The sequence below is a fragment of the Mytilus galloprovincialis genome, chromosome 14 (assembly GCF_965363235.1).
Source record: "Mytilus galloprovincialis chromosome 14, xbMytGall1.hap1.1, whole genome shotgun sequence".
In the NCBI taxonomy this organism is placed as follows: domain Eukaryota; kingdom Metazoa; phylum Mollusca; class Bivalvia; order Mytilida; family Mytilidae; genus Mytilus; species Mytilus galloprovincialis.
This window is the reverse complement of record NC_134851.1, coordinates 65,335,301-65,354,284: the sequence shown is the minus strand read 5'-3', so window position 1 is coordinate 65,354,284 and position 18,984 is coordinate 65,335,301. Positions and strand designations below refer to the sequence as shown.

General features: G+C 31.0%; 1 protein-coding gene and 1 long non-coding RNA gene across 2 annotated transcripts in view; one reads left to right on the top strand and one right to left on the bottom strand.

Moving 5' to 3' along the window:
• Positions 1–1,301: 1,301 nt before the first annotated feature.
• LOC143058292 (uncharacterized) lies at positions 1,302–11,007 on the bottom strand. Its single transcript, XR_012972986.1, has 5 exons — positions 10,830–11,007; positions 5,976–6,153; positions 3,462–3,560; positions 2,238–2,339; positions 1,302–1,523 (listed from the first exon to the last, which is right to left on the bottom strand). It is a non-coding gene; the product is annotated as an uncharacterized LOC143058292 (long non-coding RNA).
• Positions 11,008–11,485: 478 nt separating this feature from the next.
• LOC143059319 (uncharacterized) overlaps positions 11,486–18,984 on the top strand; it is a 53,736-nt gene continuing 46,237 nt past the window's right edge. Inside the window, exons 1-2 of the mRNA XM_076232800.1 lie at positions 11,486–11,600; positions 16,049–16,250. Of these exons, the coding sequence (XP_076088915.1) occupies positions 11,556–11,600; positions 16,049–16,250 (247 nt within the window). The 5' untranslated portion in view covers positions 11,486–11,555. The remainder of the gene's footprint in view (positions 11,601–16,048; positions 16,251–18,984) is intronic.

The window sequence follows — 18,984 nt, the reverse complement described above, 5'->3', positions numbered from 1 at the left end:
TAAATAAATAAATAGATAAATAAAAAAATAGATAAATAAATAAATTAAAAAAAAAAATAAATAAATAAATATTTTTTAAATAAATACATTAATTAAAAGATATATGAATTAATTAATAAATTGATAAATAAATGAATAAATTAATTAATTGATTAATGAATCAATTAATAAATAAATAAATAAATAAATATAAATATAAATATAAATAAATAAATTAATTAATTAATTAAGAAATTAATTAAGAAATAACTTAATTAATTATTTAATAAAAAATAACTTAACTGATTAATAAATAAAGAAATACACAATAAAGAAATAAAATAAAGATAATACTCTTATTATAATAAATACTAGACACCTGAATTTGTAAAATAACATAGATAAATCAAATAAAATTAACATAGAATAAATACAACAGATATCAGGACAATTTGAAAACCCATTATCTATAGTATTCGTAGTATAGCAATGAAAAAAATCACATAACAATTAATCACATAACAAAGGCTTTAGAAAATATTAAGAAACTACAAAGGACATAAGCACATGTGTTTTCTTTGTCTTAAATTTTAGTAAAGTTCGGTTTTTTGGATCTCAATGCTCTTCAACTTTGTATTTTATTTGGCTTTTTAAAACTTTTTTGGATTCGAGCGTCACTGATGAGTCTTTTGTAGACGAAACGCGCGTCTGGCGTATATATAGAATTTAGTCCTGGTATCTATTATGAGTTTATTTTTAACCTTCAACGGTCTTTTTCAAGGTTCATGAACTGTTGTTCGTATCATTCTTGTGTTGGCATGACATCGTTTTATCCTGGTTTATACATTTTTTTATGAAAGTTATTCTGATGCTGATGTTATGCAAAACATATGTATATGTATGCGCACGTGTGTATATATTTTTGTTTACTGCTCCAATCTGTAACCTGTCTACCCTAATATAGCACCTGTGATCACCTCTAATTTTGTCGAAAAGTAGTTAGTGTTGGTCTTGCCTAGGTTTCAAGTGTTGTTTTATGTGCTTTTTAATTTGTCAATGTTTGTTTTGTTTATAAAGCTTTCAGTCTCGACTATCCTTTGTCAGTACAAACGTGTTTCTATTTTAAATTTTCGAAGTCAACACAATTTCAGGTTTCGAGCATTTATTTATCTGTTTTTCTGTTAGTCTTGTTATTTTTGAGTCATTTATAAGTTTGAATGTCTAGTATCTTTTGCAACTCTTTGTTAGGCCAAAGAATCTTACAATTTTCAATCTGATTTTAATGAACAATTGAAATTTGGACTGATTTCTTTACTCTTTGCTTTTCTTTGAAATTAATTCTATTCTTCCATGTACCCTAACTCCATATCATTTACACATGTGTCTTTAGTGTTTCTTAATACATCATTTACATCTTTAACTTATAACTTTTAAAATAATTTTACAATATTGTCTTCGACTTGTAATGAAGCTCCATTTTTGATTAGCAATGCGGCAGAAGGACAATGACCATACCGAACAGCTAGATGCAAAGGTGTTTCTTTCTGTAAAAAAATAATCTATCTTAATACGATTTTTCTCATTGACAATATTTGAATAACTACAATATTTTAATAAATGATGGTACTTGATGGGGACATTTAGTCGCAAACAGTTTATGAAATATTAACTTAACAGTGGCGGATTTTTTTTTGGGGGGGAGGGGGAGGACCCGGGACTCGGAACTCCCCTTTTTGACGATCAATGCATTTGAATGGGAACATGTAGTTGGAACCCCTTTTCCTGATCCACAGGTCAAAATGAGGCATTAATAGGTATGAATGTTTTTAAAATGATATGCTTAACAGATTAATTATTTGTAAATATATATTATCTAATACAATTACGTATTTTGACTCGCATCCCACAAGCTTGAATTTTCTCTTATTGACGTGAATCTTAGTGAAACGCAGCAGATACTAAAGTTATTTGTGCGTGTAAGACGGTATGTTCTTACTCCATAACAATTACTATCTAACAAAACTATCCAAACTGGGCTTACACGAAAAACGTTATTTGATTTTTAGTTGGAGTGTTTCTGATTGAGAAAAATTTAGAAAATGGCGAAAATGCAATTTAATTGTTTTGTCTTGTCACAATAACCGTTGTACAAATGATCAGTGTGTATTGCGAAAAAAACCCAACCCATAAAGTCTGTCTATAAGATACATATTTCCATTTTTTTCAAATTGTATAAAACATATTTTACTTCTACTTACTCGATCATTTATTTCATGAACAAGTTCCTTGTCTTTTCTCAACAGGAATTCAATACTATCAGAATGTCCATACATAGCAGCCGCATGTATTGGCTTATTTCCCTAGGAATAACAAAATATTAAATTTCAGAACGCAAGAACGGATGTTAGGTTGCACCAATGATGTCAATAGGGCGATTCGATAAACCACGCCTCTTTTGTGGACATAACTAATATTTATAGATGTTTTACTTTGTTAAACTACTGGTTTCCAAATATCCCATACAGCCTTATGAGTCGACCCACACAGCCTTATGGGTCGACCATTAACAAAAATAGTATAACGTTTGAACTGTTCATTCATGGGTAATTGATCTTACGAAATTCCGTAGTAACAGTAATGTATTTTTTTTATTATAAAAGGAGTTCCGTTTTAAAATTGCATTGTCTATTTTCATTGAAGTGAATAAAAAGTTGATACTCAGTCCTACATCTGAAGCCATTAAGTGTGAAAATTCATATTTTTTTACCAGTTATATAATTGCAAGCTAAAGCTTTAAATTTCTCAATGCATGCTATTAAGCAACTAATTACACCTTATGTAAGAATCTGGGGTTTTGATTGGTTGATAGCCAGTGTATTTTTCACCAATTTACTGTTATCAAATGCATATCGTTCATTTTTAACTCCGCCGGGGTATTTTTTTACCCTGTCTGTCGTGGTATTTGCCAAAAAATACTCTATCCGACTGGACGCTTGTAACGTCACGATCATCAATGCGTTTTAGTACATTAACATTCGGTGTAATTAAACAGATATATCATGTTATTGAGGGGTATTTGCGAAAATACCAGTCTTAAGAATGAATTTCCCTCGCCATACGGCTTGTAAAATTTAACATTCTCTTGACTGGTATTTTTCGCAAATACCCCCCTTAACATGATATATCTGTTCAATATACAACTGAACTTGTAACCAAGGTTTTTCCGATAGCCATTAAAAACAGATAAAACACGATTGCCAAATTCAACCTATAACGTCAAGCAACGTATTTGGTTTATATTGTGATTTGCAGAGATATGATACCTTGCCCGACAACAGCTAAACTCATTTTCGTCCATTTATGGTTGATAAAAAGAAAATCCTTTTCAAATAAGCTTTTGACCTAAAGTATCCCTGTACATTTATCGTCGAAATGCTTATCTGGTGATGAAACTGGTGCCATTATTGTTATTCAATACTCACTATTCTGTCTTTGGTATGTATCATAACCCCAAGTAAAATCAGTTGTTCAACGCATTCTGTTTGTTTGTACCTTATAGCGATGTGCAAAGGAGTTTCTCCCTGCAAATCAAATGTTATAGGGATATGACAAACAATTTGAAATATTCTGTGAAGTTCGCGAATTATTTTGGATAAAAAGACTTTAAAAAACGTATCCTCTTGATCTCAATGGCAAGATATTAGGACAGGGAAACATAACTTAGACTTATGTCAATAATATTGTCGATAAACGACTGAGAAAAATAGGTCTAATGGTAAACACAGCAACCATAATCAACGAATTTAACATCGTATAAATTTTGCACTTGCGTTGTCTGTATTAAAAATAACCGTAGACATCATGTATAATGCAGACTGATGACCCAGTCTGCATTATACATGATGTCTACGGTTATTTTTAATACAGACAACGCAAGTGCAAAATTTATACGATGTTAAATTCGTTGATTATGGTTGCTGTGTTTACCAATATTTAAACTATATGCTTTTTCTCTGGATTGTGATGACATTTCTTTTCTAGTTCGTTATATGAATACACCTGTACCATTACAGCCTTGTGTCGTCACAAGCTGTTTGCTAGTAACGATCAACCCGAAAATCTTCTAGTCATTTATTAAAATGAAATTATGAACACCGTTGATATTGTTACATCTGATTTTGAAACAATTCTGAAATTAACGACAGGGTCCATGAATAAAAAAACCTACAAGCACTACCGAAACGATTTGTGTTCATACCGGTAGACACATGAACCAAAAGTATAGTGATGATGCGACGCATATACTTAACGAAAGTTCTACAAAATATGTAACACGTAATTATCAATTCGTCTACATGTCAGTATGCTCAACAGAGAGTCAAATTGTGTGTAAACAAGCATGAACTAGTATGTTCTGGTTATTTAAATTGCACAAACAACCATTTAAATTCTATTTCATCTCCTCATCTAGTGAGAGTCCAACAACTAATCTATTAGTGCTTCTAACTAAATCCCTTATTACATTCAATAATGTGTAATAAGCGTTTGTAATAAAGCTAATAACAATCAGTTTAACAGAACCGTCGGTTACCATGGTCACCGTATCTTTATAAATAGGGAGCACATATTAATCTACCTTCTGTCTCTGATGAATGTCCGTTTTGGACCGAAACCGGTCAGGCTACGAAACATCATCAGGCGCTGTTATTTATTTGTATTGGCATATCTGCTATATTTTTGTGCTTTTCATTTTCCAACACTGATACACATAATAAGTATGATTTCTACTGACGAAAGCTCTTATGGAACAAATGTGTTTAGAGACCTCTGATGTCAGAACACCTTCTTATATTGCCTAATGAAAATAAAGATATTACCGTAAACCAAATAATGTTCGCAAGCGATTTATTTTCGCGAGTTTCGCCAGTGAATAAATAACGCGAAAATTATTCGCCGCGAATATATAAAAAAATATATCGATTTTGTTATCAGCAATATAAAACATATTAAACATAATGTGTATTGTTTTCATACAGGATGACTTTTTTGTATACAAAATAAAATCACAAAAAATACTGATCTCCGAGGAAATTCAAAACAGAAAGTCCCTAATTAAATGGCAAAATCAAATGATGAAACACATCAAACGAATGGACAACAACTGTCATATTCCTGATTGGTACACGCATTTTGAAATGTAACAATTGGTAGATTAAACCTGGTTTTATAGCGCTAAATCTCTCACTTGTATGACAGTTGCATCAAATTCCTTACACATCCACGTTCATTTTTTTCTAAATAAAGGTTAACTCCTGACTATCCTACTGCCTGTCGATATTTTACTTGGTATTGCACAAGTCGTGTCTTCTTTGAATGTCATTTACGTTTAAAAATAATTTTTGCTTTTAACTAGCTTTCAGTACTTGCAAGTACTGTCGTGTTGATATGACCTGTTGATAACATTTGTAACTTTTATTTTTGTTATTGAGAGAACAGACCATCACTTATAAAGTACCGGACCTGTCTTTTGACATTGATACATCTGTTTTGGTAAAACTGAGGACTGAAGTGTCATCTGCTTTAAAATCATAAGTAAAAAATAAAATAATTGATAAAAACATTTCAGTAATCCTACATTGAATATGAAATATAACGCATCCTTCATAGATCAGTATTGTTCGTATAGCTCCTCAAGTTTCTACATGTTTATAAACCTGTTGCTTTCAAATATTAATGTTGAAGCGCGTTAATAAACATTAGTTAAAATAAGTGCTGATGAGGCAGTCAAACTAAAATTTAAAACTGCTGTTTTCATTCAAATGACTCTACGTATATGACCTTACATTTTTTATATGTGTGTTAAGTTTTTTAGTGGACCTCTAATATATTATGTTAACTATATAAATCCTTTTTTTCTACAAACATATGACGCTTGAATTATCCATGCGATTCTAAAAATCAAAAGATTGTATTTGTGCTAAATTTTGTTCACTCACTGTTTTGACATGCTTTCGATTTGTTCCATCATTCTTGTTGAAAAACGAAGCTTGTTCTTCTGTAAAATATTTATTAATTATATCTGTTATGTGTTCTTCTATAGCTTTTGTATTTTTCCCAGGAGGGACAGGTGGAGAAAATGTAGCCATGTGATCTAAATGTTCCAACAGCCAAACCCTGAAAAAGACAGTAATAACATTAAGTATGGAAATAGGGAATGTGTCACAAAGACAACCCTACCGAAGAGTAAAACAAATTCAACAGATGAAGCCCAATAATGAGTTTTCATCACAGCGATAAAATCCAGCGCCCGGAGGCGTACTTCGGCTGGCCCCGAAACAAAATGTGTATTACGTCAGAAAAACTATCTTATTCTTTTCCCAGGCATTGATTACATTAGCGTTATTTGGCACAACTTCTTGGAATTTTGGATCTTTACCTTTGTAATTGTTTGACTTTATAACTATTTTGATATGAGCGTCTCTAACTATAAACTCCTAAACGTATTTATGACCTAAAATTCCCATAACTTGAACACATTCAAAAATAAAAAGACAGATAAGAGCCTCCTGACTTGAGACGGGCACATACCTGCGGTAGGGTTCAGTATGTTTAGTGAAATCTCAACCCTCCTCTATACCTTTAACCAATACAGAATTAACAAACACAACAATATAAAATACATTGTTCAAGGTTAAATGTTGTTTCTGTACTAAAACTTGTGATGATTGTTAGTCACTATCACTAAATATGCAATAATATTCATTTATATTAATAAATCAACATAGATATATAGTTATTGACATACTAGGAATTAAAAATTGGGCAATTAATCCATTTATTGTTGTCAAATTCATAATGGTAAATTGGTGAAATTGAAGATTATAGATTTTGAGTATATTACTATAAGTATCATTTTTAAAAACAACTGGATTTTTTTTTAGATATGCTTTATAACAGATAAATATGGAACGCCGTAAATGTCTTAAAATGTAAATATTTAATGAGTTAAGCCAAAACTGTTATCAAATACGGGACGGACTAACGAATTTATGGACGATCGAACAATTAGACAGAAGACACAAGGCCCTTTCTTTTGTAGGCGGGCACAAACAATAAACTCATCATATATACCAGGATTAAATTTTATATTTACGTCAGACGCGCGTTACGTCTACAAAAGACTAATCAGTGAAGCTCGAATAAAAAAATGTTTAAAGGGCCAAATAGAGTATGAAGTTGAAGAGCATTGAAGACCAAAAATTCCTAAACGTTTTGCCAAATTCAGCTCAGGTTATCTATTCCAGAGGTAGAAAAAGCCTTAGTATTTAAAAAAATCAAAGTTTTGTTAACAGTATGAACATATCAATGATAACTCAAGTCAACACGGAAGTGCTGACTACTGCGCTGGTGATACCCTCTGGAAAATAAATCTCCTCTAGCCTCAAGCCTCTAGCATTGGCATCGACCAAGTGTTTTTAAATACACTCATCATATAAACCAGGATTACATTTTATATTTACGCCAGACGCGCGTTACGTCTACAAAAGACTCATCAGTGAAAAATGATCTTCTAACAGCATATATAAATTTTGATTCTGTGTTTTTAAAGTTTAAATTAATACACCAATACTCTATAGTAAAGTTTGTATCATAATTGATTTCTATTTTTATCATTCATATTACATTTCGGCTATGCACACTATCTCGTAAATTCTTTGTCAAGTGGTTTTCCGTTTTGAAAATAAATAATTTTTAAACAAAGTTTATCTATTGTCAGTAATTGTGATGAAATTGTACAGTAAGTTTATTTTGTGGAGAAAAATATGAATTATTTTCGCAACAGTTGAACATTATTGTTATCCGTTTCACATTGTTCGACATGGTACGATGTAGGTTATGTCCCACTTTCATAATCTTTGTTTTCTACATCTCATTAACCAAAATAGGTCAAATCAGGCACTTTTCTTCACAAATGATCTGATCTTTTCAACCAATCATTTAAATATTTACTAATATTATCATCTTAAAGAGGTGTTTTCTGTAAGAAAAAATACCCATCTGTCATCGAGCAATAGTCGATATCTTAAAGACAACACACTTGCTAATACATGTACATACATAAAAAGTCAATAATTGAATTGTAATACACTCTTTTATTTGTCTTCTCTTTCTTTATAAAAGATTGACGAACAGTTAAAAAAGAAGAGCATAACATTTCTTCTGTATTCTAAAAAATATTTAAAAAAAAATTAACAATGTCAATACTTCTATTTCTAAAATGTTTTTGTTCACTTCAAAGTGGGTGATCACATTTATATGCGGAACATGTTCAAGTAAAAACATATACCGGAATGCAGATGCGTTCAAAGAGTATTCTATTTATCCAAGGCTATTTTACATGAAATACATACTTATTATCCATGTGAGCATCATACACTCATGAAAGTTCGAAATTGTCGTGATCTAGGCTATTTTTAATTTAGTTTCTTTTTTAAATAAAAAAACACGCATCAATCGTGATAAATAAAAAAGATGTAATACTACTTTTTATTAGAGATAGATCAATTTTAAATAGAAAGTACATTTTGTATAAGACTCATGTTTGTTATTAAATTATTGCAAATTGTATAATTGAATTGTTCAGGTATAAAACTGCTATATTTTCCACAAACGCGAATATTTTGCAAGGGATCTAAATCAAACGTACATATTTGCTGCTTAACAGTACTAGTTCGCTTGTATACATATCCTTAACGAATCATTATATGACATGCTTATTATTTCATGTTTTCTCATATTGATATTCTTGCATAGAAATAACGAAATGGTGCGATGCGTTTGTAAAAATACGACCGCACATTCAGAAATGAACAATACACACATTACAACGGACTTTCAAATTGGATTTAGTTTGCTGTTTTGTCATTTGCATTATATGTAGATTTACAAAATGTATCATACTTGGAGTTGGTACAGCAAATATGTCTCTGCAGTGACTTTTTGATATATGAAAAAAAAAGAGATAATAAAAGAAGATACTGACCTGTCTTTATAATTTCCATTTCTTTTCAGATTAAATGTTTGCCTCTACTATAATCCATCATTTTCTACATTTGAAAATGCCTGTACCAAGTCAGGAATAAGACAGTTCGTGTCCATTCGTTTTTGATGCGTTTTGTTATTTGATTTTGCCATGTGATTATGGACTTTCCGAATTGATTTTCATCTGAGTTCAGTATTTTTGTGATTTTACTTTTTTTATATAGAGTGCTTAATATTTTCTATCTTGTTAATCAATAATATTTCATATAATGGTGTAGATATATATCTTTTCGTAATATCCTTAAGTCATACTCGTGGCTACCTTTTTATACAAAGCACGCAACGTTGGCGAGCTGATCATGCTGATTGAGTGCAGTTATAAATTAGCAAACAATGAAGTCAATCCACGATAATATATGGTATTTAATGCTGATTAAATCATGCTATTGGATTTGAATTCGTTTCGGATGAGACAAAGTATCATTGTGCAACCAACGTAAACAAGTCGTATTCATATCTAAAGGGCATTGAGTTCATACATTCATGTGTTGTGTTGTGTTTAGGATGAAATACGACACATACATAATTGTTTCAAATAAAATACAGAGGTACAATAAGATTTATTTTTCATTCATAGGTTAAACAAGAAAAAAAAAGATTAATGAACTAAATATTTAGGTAAACAAAAATTATGAGCAGAAGTGACACGGGTAATGTGTCATACGACAACAGCCCGATTCAAGAGCAAAAAAAAGCTGTGTCAAATGTGTCAAGAAATCAGCGATGAAATTCTGTAACCAGTAAAGGTCATCAGCTGGCCCATACACAAAAATGTATACAAGCGCTTCGAAATGATAGCCAATCGTAACCCTGGAATATATACAGAACCAAAAAAAAAGCACACAGTTAGTTAGTTAGCGTAACACGTTTTCCGAGATCTCATCACCATATTTCCACATATCTGTTTTGGTTACAATGTGTGTAGTTTCTGTTTCGTAAGAAAAACAGCACAAGTGCAACCATGAGGTCACGTAAACTTAACAATTAAACAAAATATGTACTCAGAAAGGATAAAACCTATTTTTCCTTTGTTTTTACAACTTATAAAATTAATGTTATGTCTGCCCCAGAAACGAACAAAGCCATCAACTCGAAAGAGTGATGTACATTCACCAAAAATTGTCAAAATTTGTACGACACATTGAAGTACTTAAACTTATACAGGGAAACGTTAAAAGCACCAGTTATACAATGATACACAATTAGTTCCTATCAATTTAACACATTTGTCAAGATATTTGGATGAACAACCACTACACAAAATTTTAAAGCACGAAACAAATGTGAGTTTTACATTATATTCAAATATTAAAGGGTTATAAATGTAAAGATAAGTTTCTTTACTGCTATTGATATTGCCAGTTATCCTTGACATTCTCTACCTTTAAACTGTTTATCGTCTATCGCGGTAATAAGAAACTATACAAAAGTCATGTGCATGTGTAGCTTTTGTGATGTACGGGGTATTTAGCTCTTGTCTGTTGTATGATTAAACATATTATATGAAAATAATGTGAAGTAAAGGAACAATAAAACTATCAGATCATTAAAAGTGAGATCGATTTCATGATACAAGAACAATTGTTGCCAACAAAGTATTTATAATAAAGAACCTAATTTGATTACAACTTTTTAATGAATATCAAATTGAAAATTAAACCGCACCAATACCATATTATTATGATAGAGTTGCAAAACACAGAGATGCAAGTTTTTCAATAGTCTTGTACGAATTTGTTTATACTTACCAAGTTTCATGCTGTCCTTTGTCAAATATTAAGGTCCCGTGAAACTGTACCTCACCGTATCATGATTAAGTCATGATAATTTAAAAACATTCCAACAGTTAAGTGTGCAAAATAAACTTGGGAATTCCCGATATACACAACAAAATGGCGTCTGTATATTATCTTGGCCAAAACAGGTAATGTATTGCATTTTAGCAACTTCGTCTATTATTCTTTTATACTTATACTTAAACACGATATTTTACCATCAACATAATACAGGACATCATTTTGAAGTGCCGACATCTTGTATGTCTGTTATGAGTCGACATATATTGGTATAATTTTATAGTGTTTCCCTCTGTCGTCAAAAATTTGTACTTTGCACTTTCAGTCATAGTTGATAAATAATTGGATCACAAACACACATCTTGGTTTTCATTGATATTTATCGTTTTCGTTGAAATTACTGATAACATATATGTCAAACCTTGTTTCAATCGTGTTTGTGGTGTCTTAATATACATAAGTATATATATAAACTTTTTAAAGATAATCTAGTGATGTTTCGGGTCAATACATTGTTTTTGCAGAGGTACACATTTTTATGTTCGCGTTTAAATTGTTAGACCATTCATGTTTCAAAAAGTTATTTATTTTATCTAATATTTTTATGTAGTGTATATATATGTCAAGGACCAAAAATCAGTGTCGCTTAGATAAGGCCCTTCAATAGAAGAGGGAAATATGTTTAACATATTCAGAAAACTGGAGCAGGAGGATCAAGGACAGGTATATGTTTCTTTAGCTATGTATAAATGTTTTATTTACGTAAGGCATCACCAAGAAAGAAAACATACTTCTTCAAGTTATTCTACGTTAGAGCTACCTGTTTTGTGACAATTTAAAATGATTTTCACTAACGAAGTCATAACCGTCTTTATCTCCATTGACCTTTTAATTTCAGGTTTGTTGGTTATTTAGAAATAAAATACCAAATACGTTGTCACCTCTTATCATACCAAATAATCATTTCATCCTAGATAAATACTGAAGTTCATTTTTTTCACTATCATAGTTATTTTCTAAGTGCCGATACATGCTTTAGCACACTGATTTGCCTAATGTCCATAATACAAGTTTACTGACTACATGGAGGTTTATGCAAGTTTTACCTAGAACTTAAATTTACGCCGCGATACAGAGACGGACATAAAAAGCTTCCCTTTTAGTAAATAATTTGCTTTAAAACATGATTGCATTTACTTATAACTATATATTTATTATAGGATTACTGAGGAAGACGATTTTTCGATTAGCAAAGTTATAAAAAAGGAGAAAAAGTCAGAAAAAAATCCCCAAAACACCGAGTTGCTCTGTCTATTACTATTCATGTCATGGTGCAGCCTATTTCAAGGCAATTTTCTCGTAATATGTGTGTTTGAGACCCAATCCACACAGATTATTTGTTTTTAATATTTCACTTAAGGTTTATGTACCCTTCTGTAGCCATTTTTGTACGAATTTTTTTAACCTCAATTGTATCAAAACTACAGATATAATGAATAATAAAAGATAGGCCATTTTGTACATATTCCAAGGGAAAACTCTTTTTTTTAACTATTGCGTTGTCAGTTTATTTTGTATTAGGGAATTTGACTGTACAGTTTTATACTGTCCAGTACTTTAAAAAAAACAACTTAATTTTTGATTGATTAAAAGAAAACAATAATCACAGGAAGTTAACATAAGCCTAATAATTTTTCTTCCTGTGTTCAGCTTTAGTAACCATGTAACCCCAAGTTTTCTAAAATATTCAATAGAAACACCAAATGAAATCATAATGGTGCTTTGAAACTCTCAAAATATATTTTTCTATGTCACAGATATTTTTTACTGCAATGCAATTTAGGATAAAATTCGTACAACTGCAATATTCAAGAGAACCCTTTTTAATGTCATATCTATCTGGTATTAAATGGTCAAAACATGTACAAAAATTTTGTAATATTCCTGGACTTTAACCATGTTAAATTAACACATTTACTTTAACAGTTTAATATTATTCAAAATAAGTGGAACCCTCTTTTAGGAAAAGTTGTTTAAAATGTGATGCAACTCTCCTCTTTTTTAGTACAAAATTCTAAGTTTTCAAAAGTTTTGTATAAAAGAACTATACAAATCCTTGGTATTTCTATTTTCTTTTCTACATCAGAAAACATTTGTAAAATGACCCCTTGTCTGAGGGAGAATTGTTCTCAACCTGATAACAAACACAGGCCAACGTACGGCTTTTTACACAGGACTTTGATACAGACCAAACAGCAAGCTATAAAGGACCCCAAAATTATTAGAGTACACAATTCGAACAGGAAAACCAACGATCTAATTTATATATCCAAACGGGAAAATACCAATGAACAACATCAACAAACGATATCTGCTGACGACAGGCCCTGAATCGACCAGGACAGGTGCATACACGTGCAGCGGCTATGGATAGTTTTGTTTCGCCAGCATACAATATAATAGCAGTTGAAGGCAAATCCTTCAGAAGTTCTTTGTACTTTATTCTAACAACGAACATTTTTTGATGGAAAATATAAGTAAGGGTGAAATAAACCAATTTTTTTGTTCTTTTAAGGTATTTTCGCTGTTATAAATTTATATCGGAGCACTCTCACTTTGGATAAATAGGTTTCATGCTGAAACAGATATTCTCACAGGGTGCTTTTATGTTTAAAATCGTTATATACAGGTTAGACTGTGATTTTAAAAACAAACAAATGACAAATGTTGATATCTTTTTATAATATTTACCCCAACAAAACGGAGCGGGAAATGGACATGATTACATTTCCTGACGCGGGAAGTAGGAATATAAAATTAAAAAAACAAATCTGTTTTGAAAAAAAAGGTGCGGGCGGATCCGTCGAACAAGGAATCGAATTGGTGTGGCCTAAATAAAATATAGAAAAAATGTCTGGCAAACAAAATTCGAACCGTGATCAAACTCGATAGATTTCGAAAATCGTTTAAAATTGAACGGCAGTTTAAAAATATTCTGATATTCATAAAAGGAAGTATCTCTTTCAATCTGGACGCAGGACAAATTATGATTAACGTTAATTCTTGAAAGAGGGACGAATGATACCAAAGGGACTGTCAAACTCATGAATCGAAAATAAACTGACAACACCATGGCTAAAAATGAAAAAGACAAACAGACAAACAATAGTACACATAACACAACAAAGAAAACTGAAGAATAAGTAACACGAACCCCCCCCCCAAAAAAAAAAAAAAAAACATAAATAGGGGTGATCTCAGGTGCTCCGAAAAGGTAAGCAGATCCTGCTCCACATGTGGCACCCGTCGTGTTGCTTAGGTCATAACATATCCGGTAAATAGTCCAATTCAGTAGGTCACATTCATCATGTTCATGAAAGGGAAAGGGATCGTAGCTACGACGTAAAGAACATATACGATATCATTTGTGAAACGGATATTCCATAACGGTCAACCAATTCGTGATGGCGTCCGTAAAATTTACGAAGGGATGATTTCAACTTCATCATTTGGAACTTTTGAAAGATATCATATTTATTTAATAATAATGATCCTATAAAGCAATGAAGTTTTTTTTTTATTTTATCTCCGTACCGAAAATTGAAATACTGATAATATCAGTGTTTTAATTAAAGAATGATTTTTATTTCATAATTACTGATTTGTTATGTTACAATAAATGTATATTGAAATACTAAATTTTCGAGTCGAAGTACTACTACTAATATATAGAATCAACTGTTCCCTTACAGTTAAGTAGTATGTATCGATTAAATTTTGATTCATAAATAAACGTCAGTTATAACGTGAAACGTGTTGATTTATTGCCCTTTTAAATACCAATCAAACTAAGATAAAAAATGCAATCTTTTGATAACATAGACATGTTCATTTTCTAGGAACAAGACAATCAAAGAAGCCAAGTCATTTAATTTTAAATTCAGATTTATTTAGGGTTTTCTTTCCTTTAACAACACAAACTTTTCTGTTCCATTTGTATACTACTATCCCAAGAATTAGAAACTAAGAGGACAAACAACACGGCTTCCTCTTCCTCATTTTAAGACTTTTACATCGAATTTGACATTCCCATTCATCTGAGTACCAGAATTTATGACGAACGAGACGTTTTTAATTTTCGAATTAGTAATTCCCCCAACCTTAGTAGCAATATACCAACTTCATCTGCATATAGAATATACATTTTGTAATTTATTCGGTATTAAAAAGCATGCAGACACTACTCAGACTTTGTAAAACGTCACCAGTGTCTTAGCAGAAAGTTGATTAATCAGGGGTATGTAAAAGATTGTCTCGTACTTTTTCTAAAAAAGTTCATGGAAAAGTACAAAGATCTCAATGATAAATATTCCGTATCAACTTCACAAATAATACACGATGGCCTTGAAGTCTATATTATGTGTATTGACGTTGTTAATCGTCTTGATAACGTGTTATTGTATGCTTTTATTTGTCTTTATGATTATCCCTTTTTATGTTTAGTCTGGGTTTTTTTGGTATCCCTATGACGTGGCTCTGTACTTATACATCCCATCATTGTGTTCTTGTTCTACAGTAATTTATGTGTACATGTCTTTCGTTTTTGCTTATTTGCCCTGTCTTTGTGCCTTTTTGCGTTTCTTTCTTGAATGTGACGTGGCTCTGTACTTTATCATATCGTCGTTGTATTATTGTGTTCATGGTAAAAGTGTGTTTATATATCTGTCTGGTTCTATAGTGATTAAGATACTAACACAACGTTGACTGCTGATCCTTTTTTTTTACATTTGTACATATTATGTTTGTTTGTTTTATTCACACATCGTTCTTAATTTTATGGAATTGTTTGCGACGGTCATACACATAAAAAGGTTAGAAAGCTACATGTAGTAAATCAGGTTTAATTTATAATTTTCTATATAAGAACATGCATGTACCAAGTCAGGAAAGTGACAGTTGTTATCCATTCGTTTTTTGTGTTTGAAGATTTGATTTAGCCATTTGATTTACGACTCTCCTTTTTGAATTTTCCACTGAATTTAATAAAAAAAAAAATTTAACTTTTAACTTACCTAACGTATGTCAAGACTTGAACAGTTTTACTACAAATTATCAGGTAAAAAATCTACAGAAATATTCCAATCAAGTTTTACTTATTTCTAAATTTGTAGATAAAGCTGGGAACTAGAGTTATTAGAGGACCAAATTGGATTCATAAATGCGAAGACAACGGAAAAGGCTTTTTAGGAACAATAGTCAAATTCAATTTGTTTGAAAGACTGATTGAAGTAATATGGGATTCAGGAAGGAGTGGACAATACCGAGCTGATCCCGAAAAGTATGATTTAAGAATATTCGATAACGCACCATCAGGTCAGTCTGTTAAATTCTAAGATAAAATCCTCTCAAATTATATGAAAATGCCGAAGAACTTGTGTTTCTAAGAGACAAATGTTAACAACAACTTAAACAAAAAGAGTTAAGCATGTCTATAGTGCAATATGCCAAGGGCCAACACCAAACATCTGACAAAGTCTGAGTACATACATGTATATTACAATTCTTTTAAAGGTAAGGTGAATGTTTGGGTTCTAACAAACTAGCACAATCCTATTCAACCTATGGATTTTATATTTGAAGTATGCAATATGTGTTTTCGTATTTTGTTGTAGCACTAATGAGGCCGTTGATTTTTTTATTTCACTGTTTGCACTATACCTGAATGATATATATATATATATATATATATATATATATATATATATATATATGACGCCCGTCAAGCAAAAACAACCCTTATCGCATTTGACGTCGTTATCGGTAGTCAACGCTAGAAGATAACGTAGGACAAACCGATAAATTTAACGTTGAAATTGAGATATTGTTCACATGACGTTCTAATTCTTGTGTCTTATGTTACATTCTTTCTGTAAAATACCGTATTATTTACGATCCGAAATGTAAACAGAATGATTTGAATTTGGTGATAAAGTTCATTAAAACCTTTCATCTTCTTATTTTTGTGTCCAATGTATATGTCTTTTTTTTGTTTTTAAAAAGTACAATTATTTAAAAAAAAAAACAAAAAAAAAACAAAGAAAAGAAACACAGAGTTTGTCTCATATGACCATGATATCTAAAGGTTGCAATACATTAAATGTATTAAATTTAAATCTTCTATACTATATATAAACAATGACAAATCTGAAATATTTACGAAAAAACTCTAGTAGTTATTTTCCAAAGCTAGATTACTATTCTATTTTTGATACGTCCAAATTGTTGTATGAAGACAAAAAATTATTTAACATATGGCGGGAAATAATGCATGCTATGGCGGGAATTTGTGCATGGCTAATTTCACGAGAGCGTTTGCTTAAAGAAATCCAATATGGCAGAGAAGAAGACCGGTCTGAATATTTTCGTCTTTTTAACTACGCTCTAAAAGAAAAGAACTACATGTATCGTACTTTACAATAATGGAAATTGAGGTATGTATTATCTGCAAAATCCGTTATCGGATGATAATAATCATTTACTTCTGCACATAACAGAATAAATCGATTCGTTCACATGAAAACATTCTGCAAGTATTTTATAATATCACAAGGTTTGTAGTGCATCTTAAACTGTTAGTATATAAAATGTGCACCAACAAATATCAGTTCATAATGATTTACTCTTTTGAAATTAAGTCAAATCACCGAGAGGGCCGGTCACTCATTGTCAAAGTGATAAGAGGCTGCAATGATGAATCGGGACACATGAACAAACATGAAATAAAAAAAATGTCGATAAACTAAAAGAATAAGTGTTGTTGCTATTTATGTTTTTCCTTTACTTTTTCTGCAAGTCTGCAAACTTCACTTTTTCGAATCGTTTCTTTCGGTAACTGATTCCTTTATTCTTCAAGTAATAATTTGAGTAATGCACTAACCACTAAATACGATGAACAGTCTGTGTTCTCAGCCCTTCGTAATCAAACCAACAAAGAAAAGAAGACAAATTGTCAGAACACAAGATATTAGAAATACGTAATGATAGAGGCTTGTGCCGATTCGAAAGTTGTTTGAAGAACGTACAATTCTGGATTTATACACGAGACTATTTTAGCTGGTTGATCACTGTTACAGTGTTGTCAAATATATGTTTTATATATATAGCAGTCATGAATCACAGTTCAAATACTTTTTATTGATTATGAATAAAAGAGATTATGGATATTTTTTGACTAACTGATTATTTAATTTTTGTCTGGTCTATAAAGTGCAAAAGGTTCTACCACGACTACTAAACAGACATATTTTTAATTGAAGTTCGTGTTTTAAATGAATAAAAGTCATTTAATATAACACCCGTAGTAAAGCTCTGTAATTATTTGTAAGACCAGGCGCTTTGCTTTTGCGCCCAAATAATCTTACATTTGCGCTAAAAGAAAATATTTTATTTGCGACAAAATACGGGTAAACCGTTTAAAAATAGTTTCATTCGAAGGAGACTTTTAATAATAACTTTAACTGCATATTAAAAATATTCCTCCCTGCAAAATCAGTCATCGTAACTATAATGAAAGCACTATTTACTGATTTACTGAGGTTTATAAGCAGAGACTTTTCCTAATAATGTTAAAACACAGACTCAGTTCTGTTACTATATAATGAGATAATAAAAGCTGAAATAAAGCAGTATACACTGGACCAAAAACAAACATTTTTTTTTGTATCACAAGACTTGTAAGCAAAGGCTCGACTGAACTAGTGTACACTGGATAACATATGCGTTGTCATAAAAAAAAATACAGATTAATCTCCTCTATATACAAATACGAATACATGGTTTGATTGCAAATGAGACAACTATCCACCAAAGTTCAAATGAAGAGGACGAAATCTAACATAGATAACTGTACGGCATTAAAAAAAATATTGGCTTTTATAAAATGCGCCCCATAAAACCGGGTTTACAATCATATTATACACTTAAAGTCTTTCAATGGTATTTGTTTACGCTATGTAAAAACAGAACCTCACAAAATATAATGTCGTATTTTGATTTTGATTAATATGATGCTGGAAATAAGAAATTAATCTTTAAAGACGGGGCAATA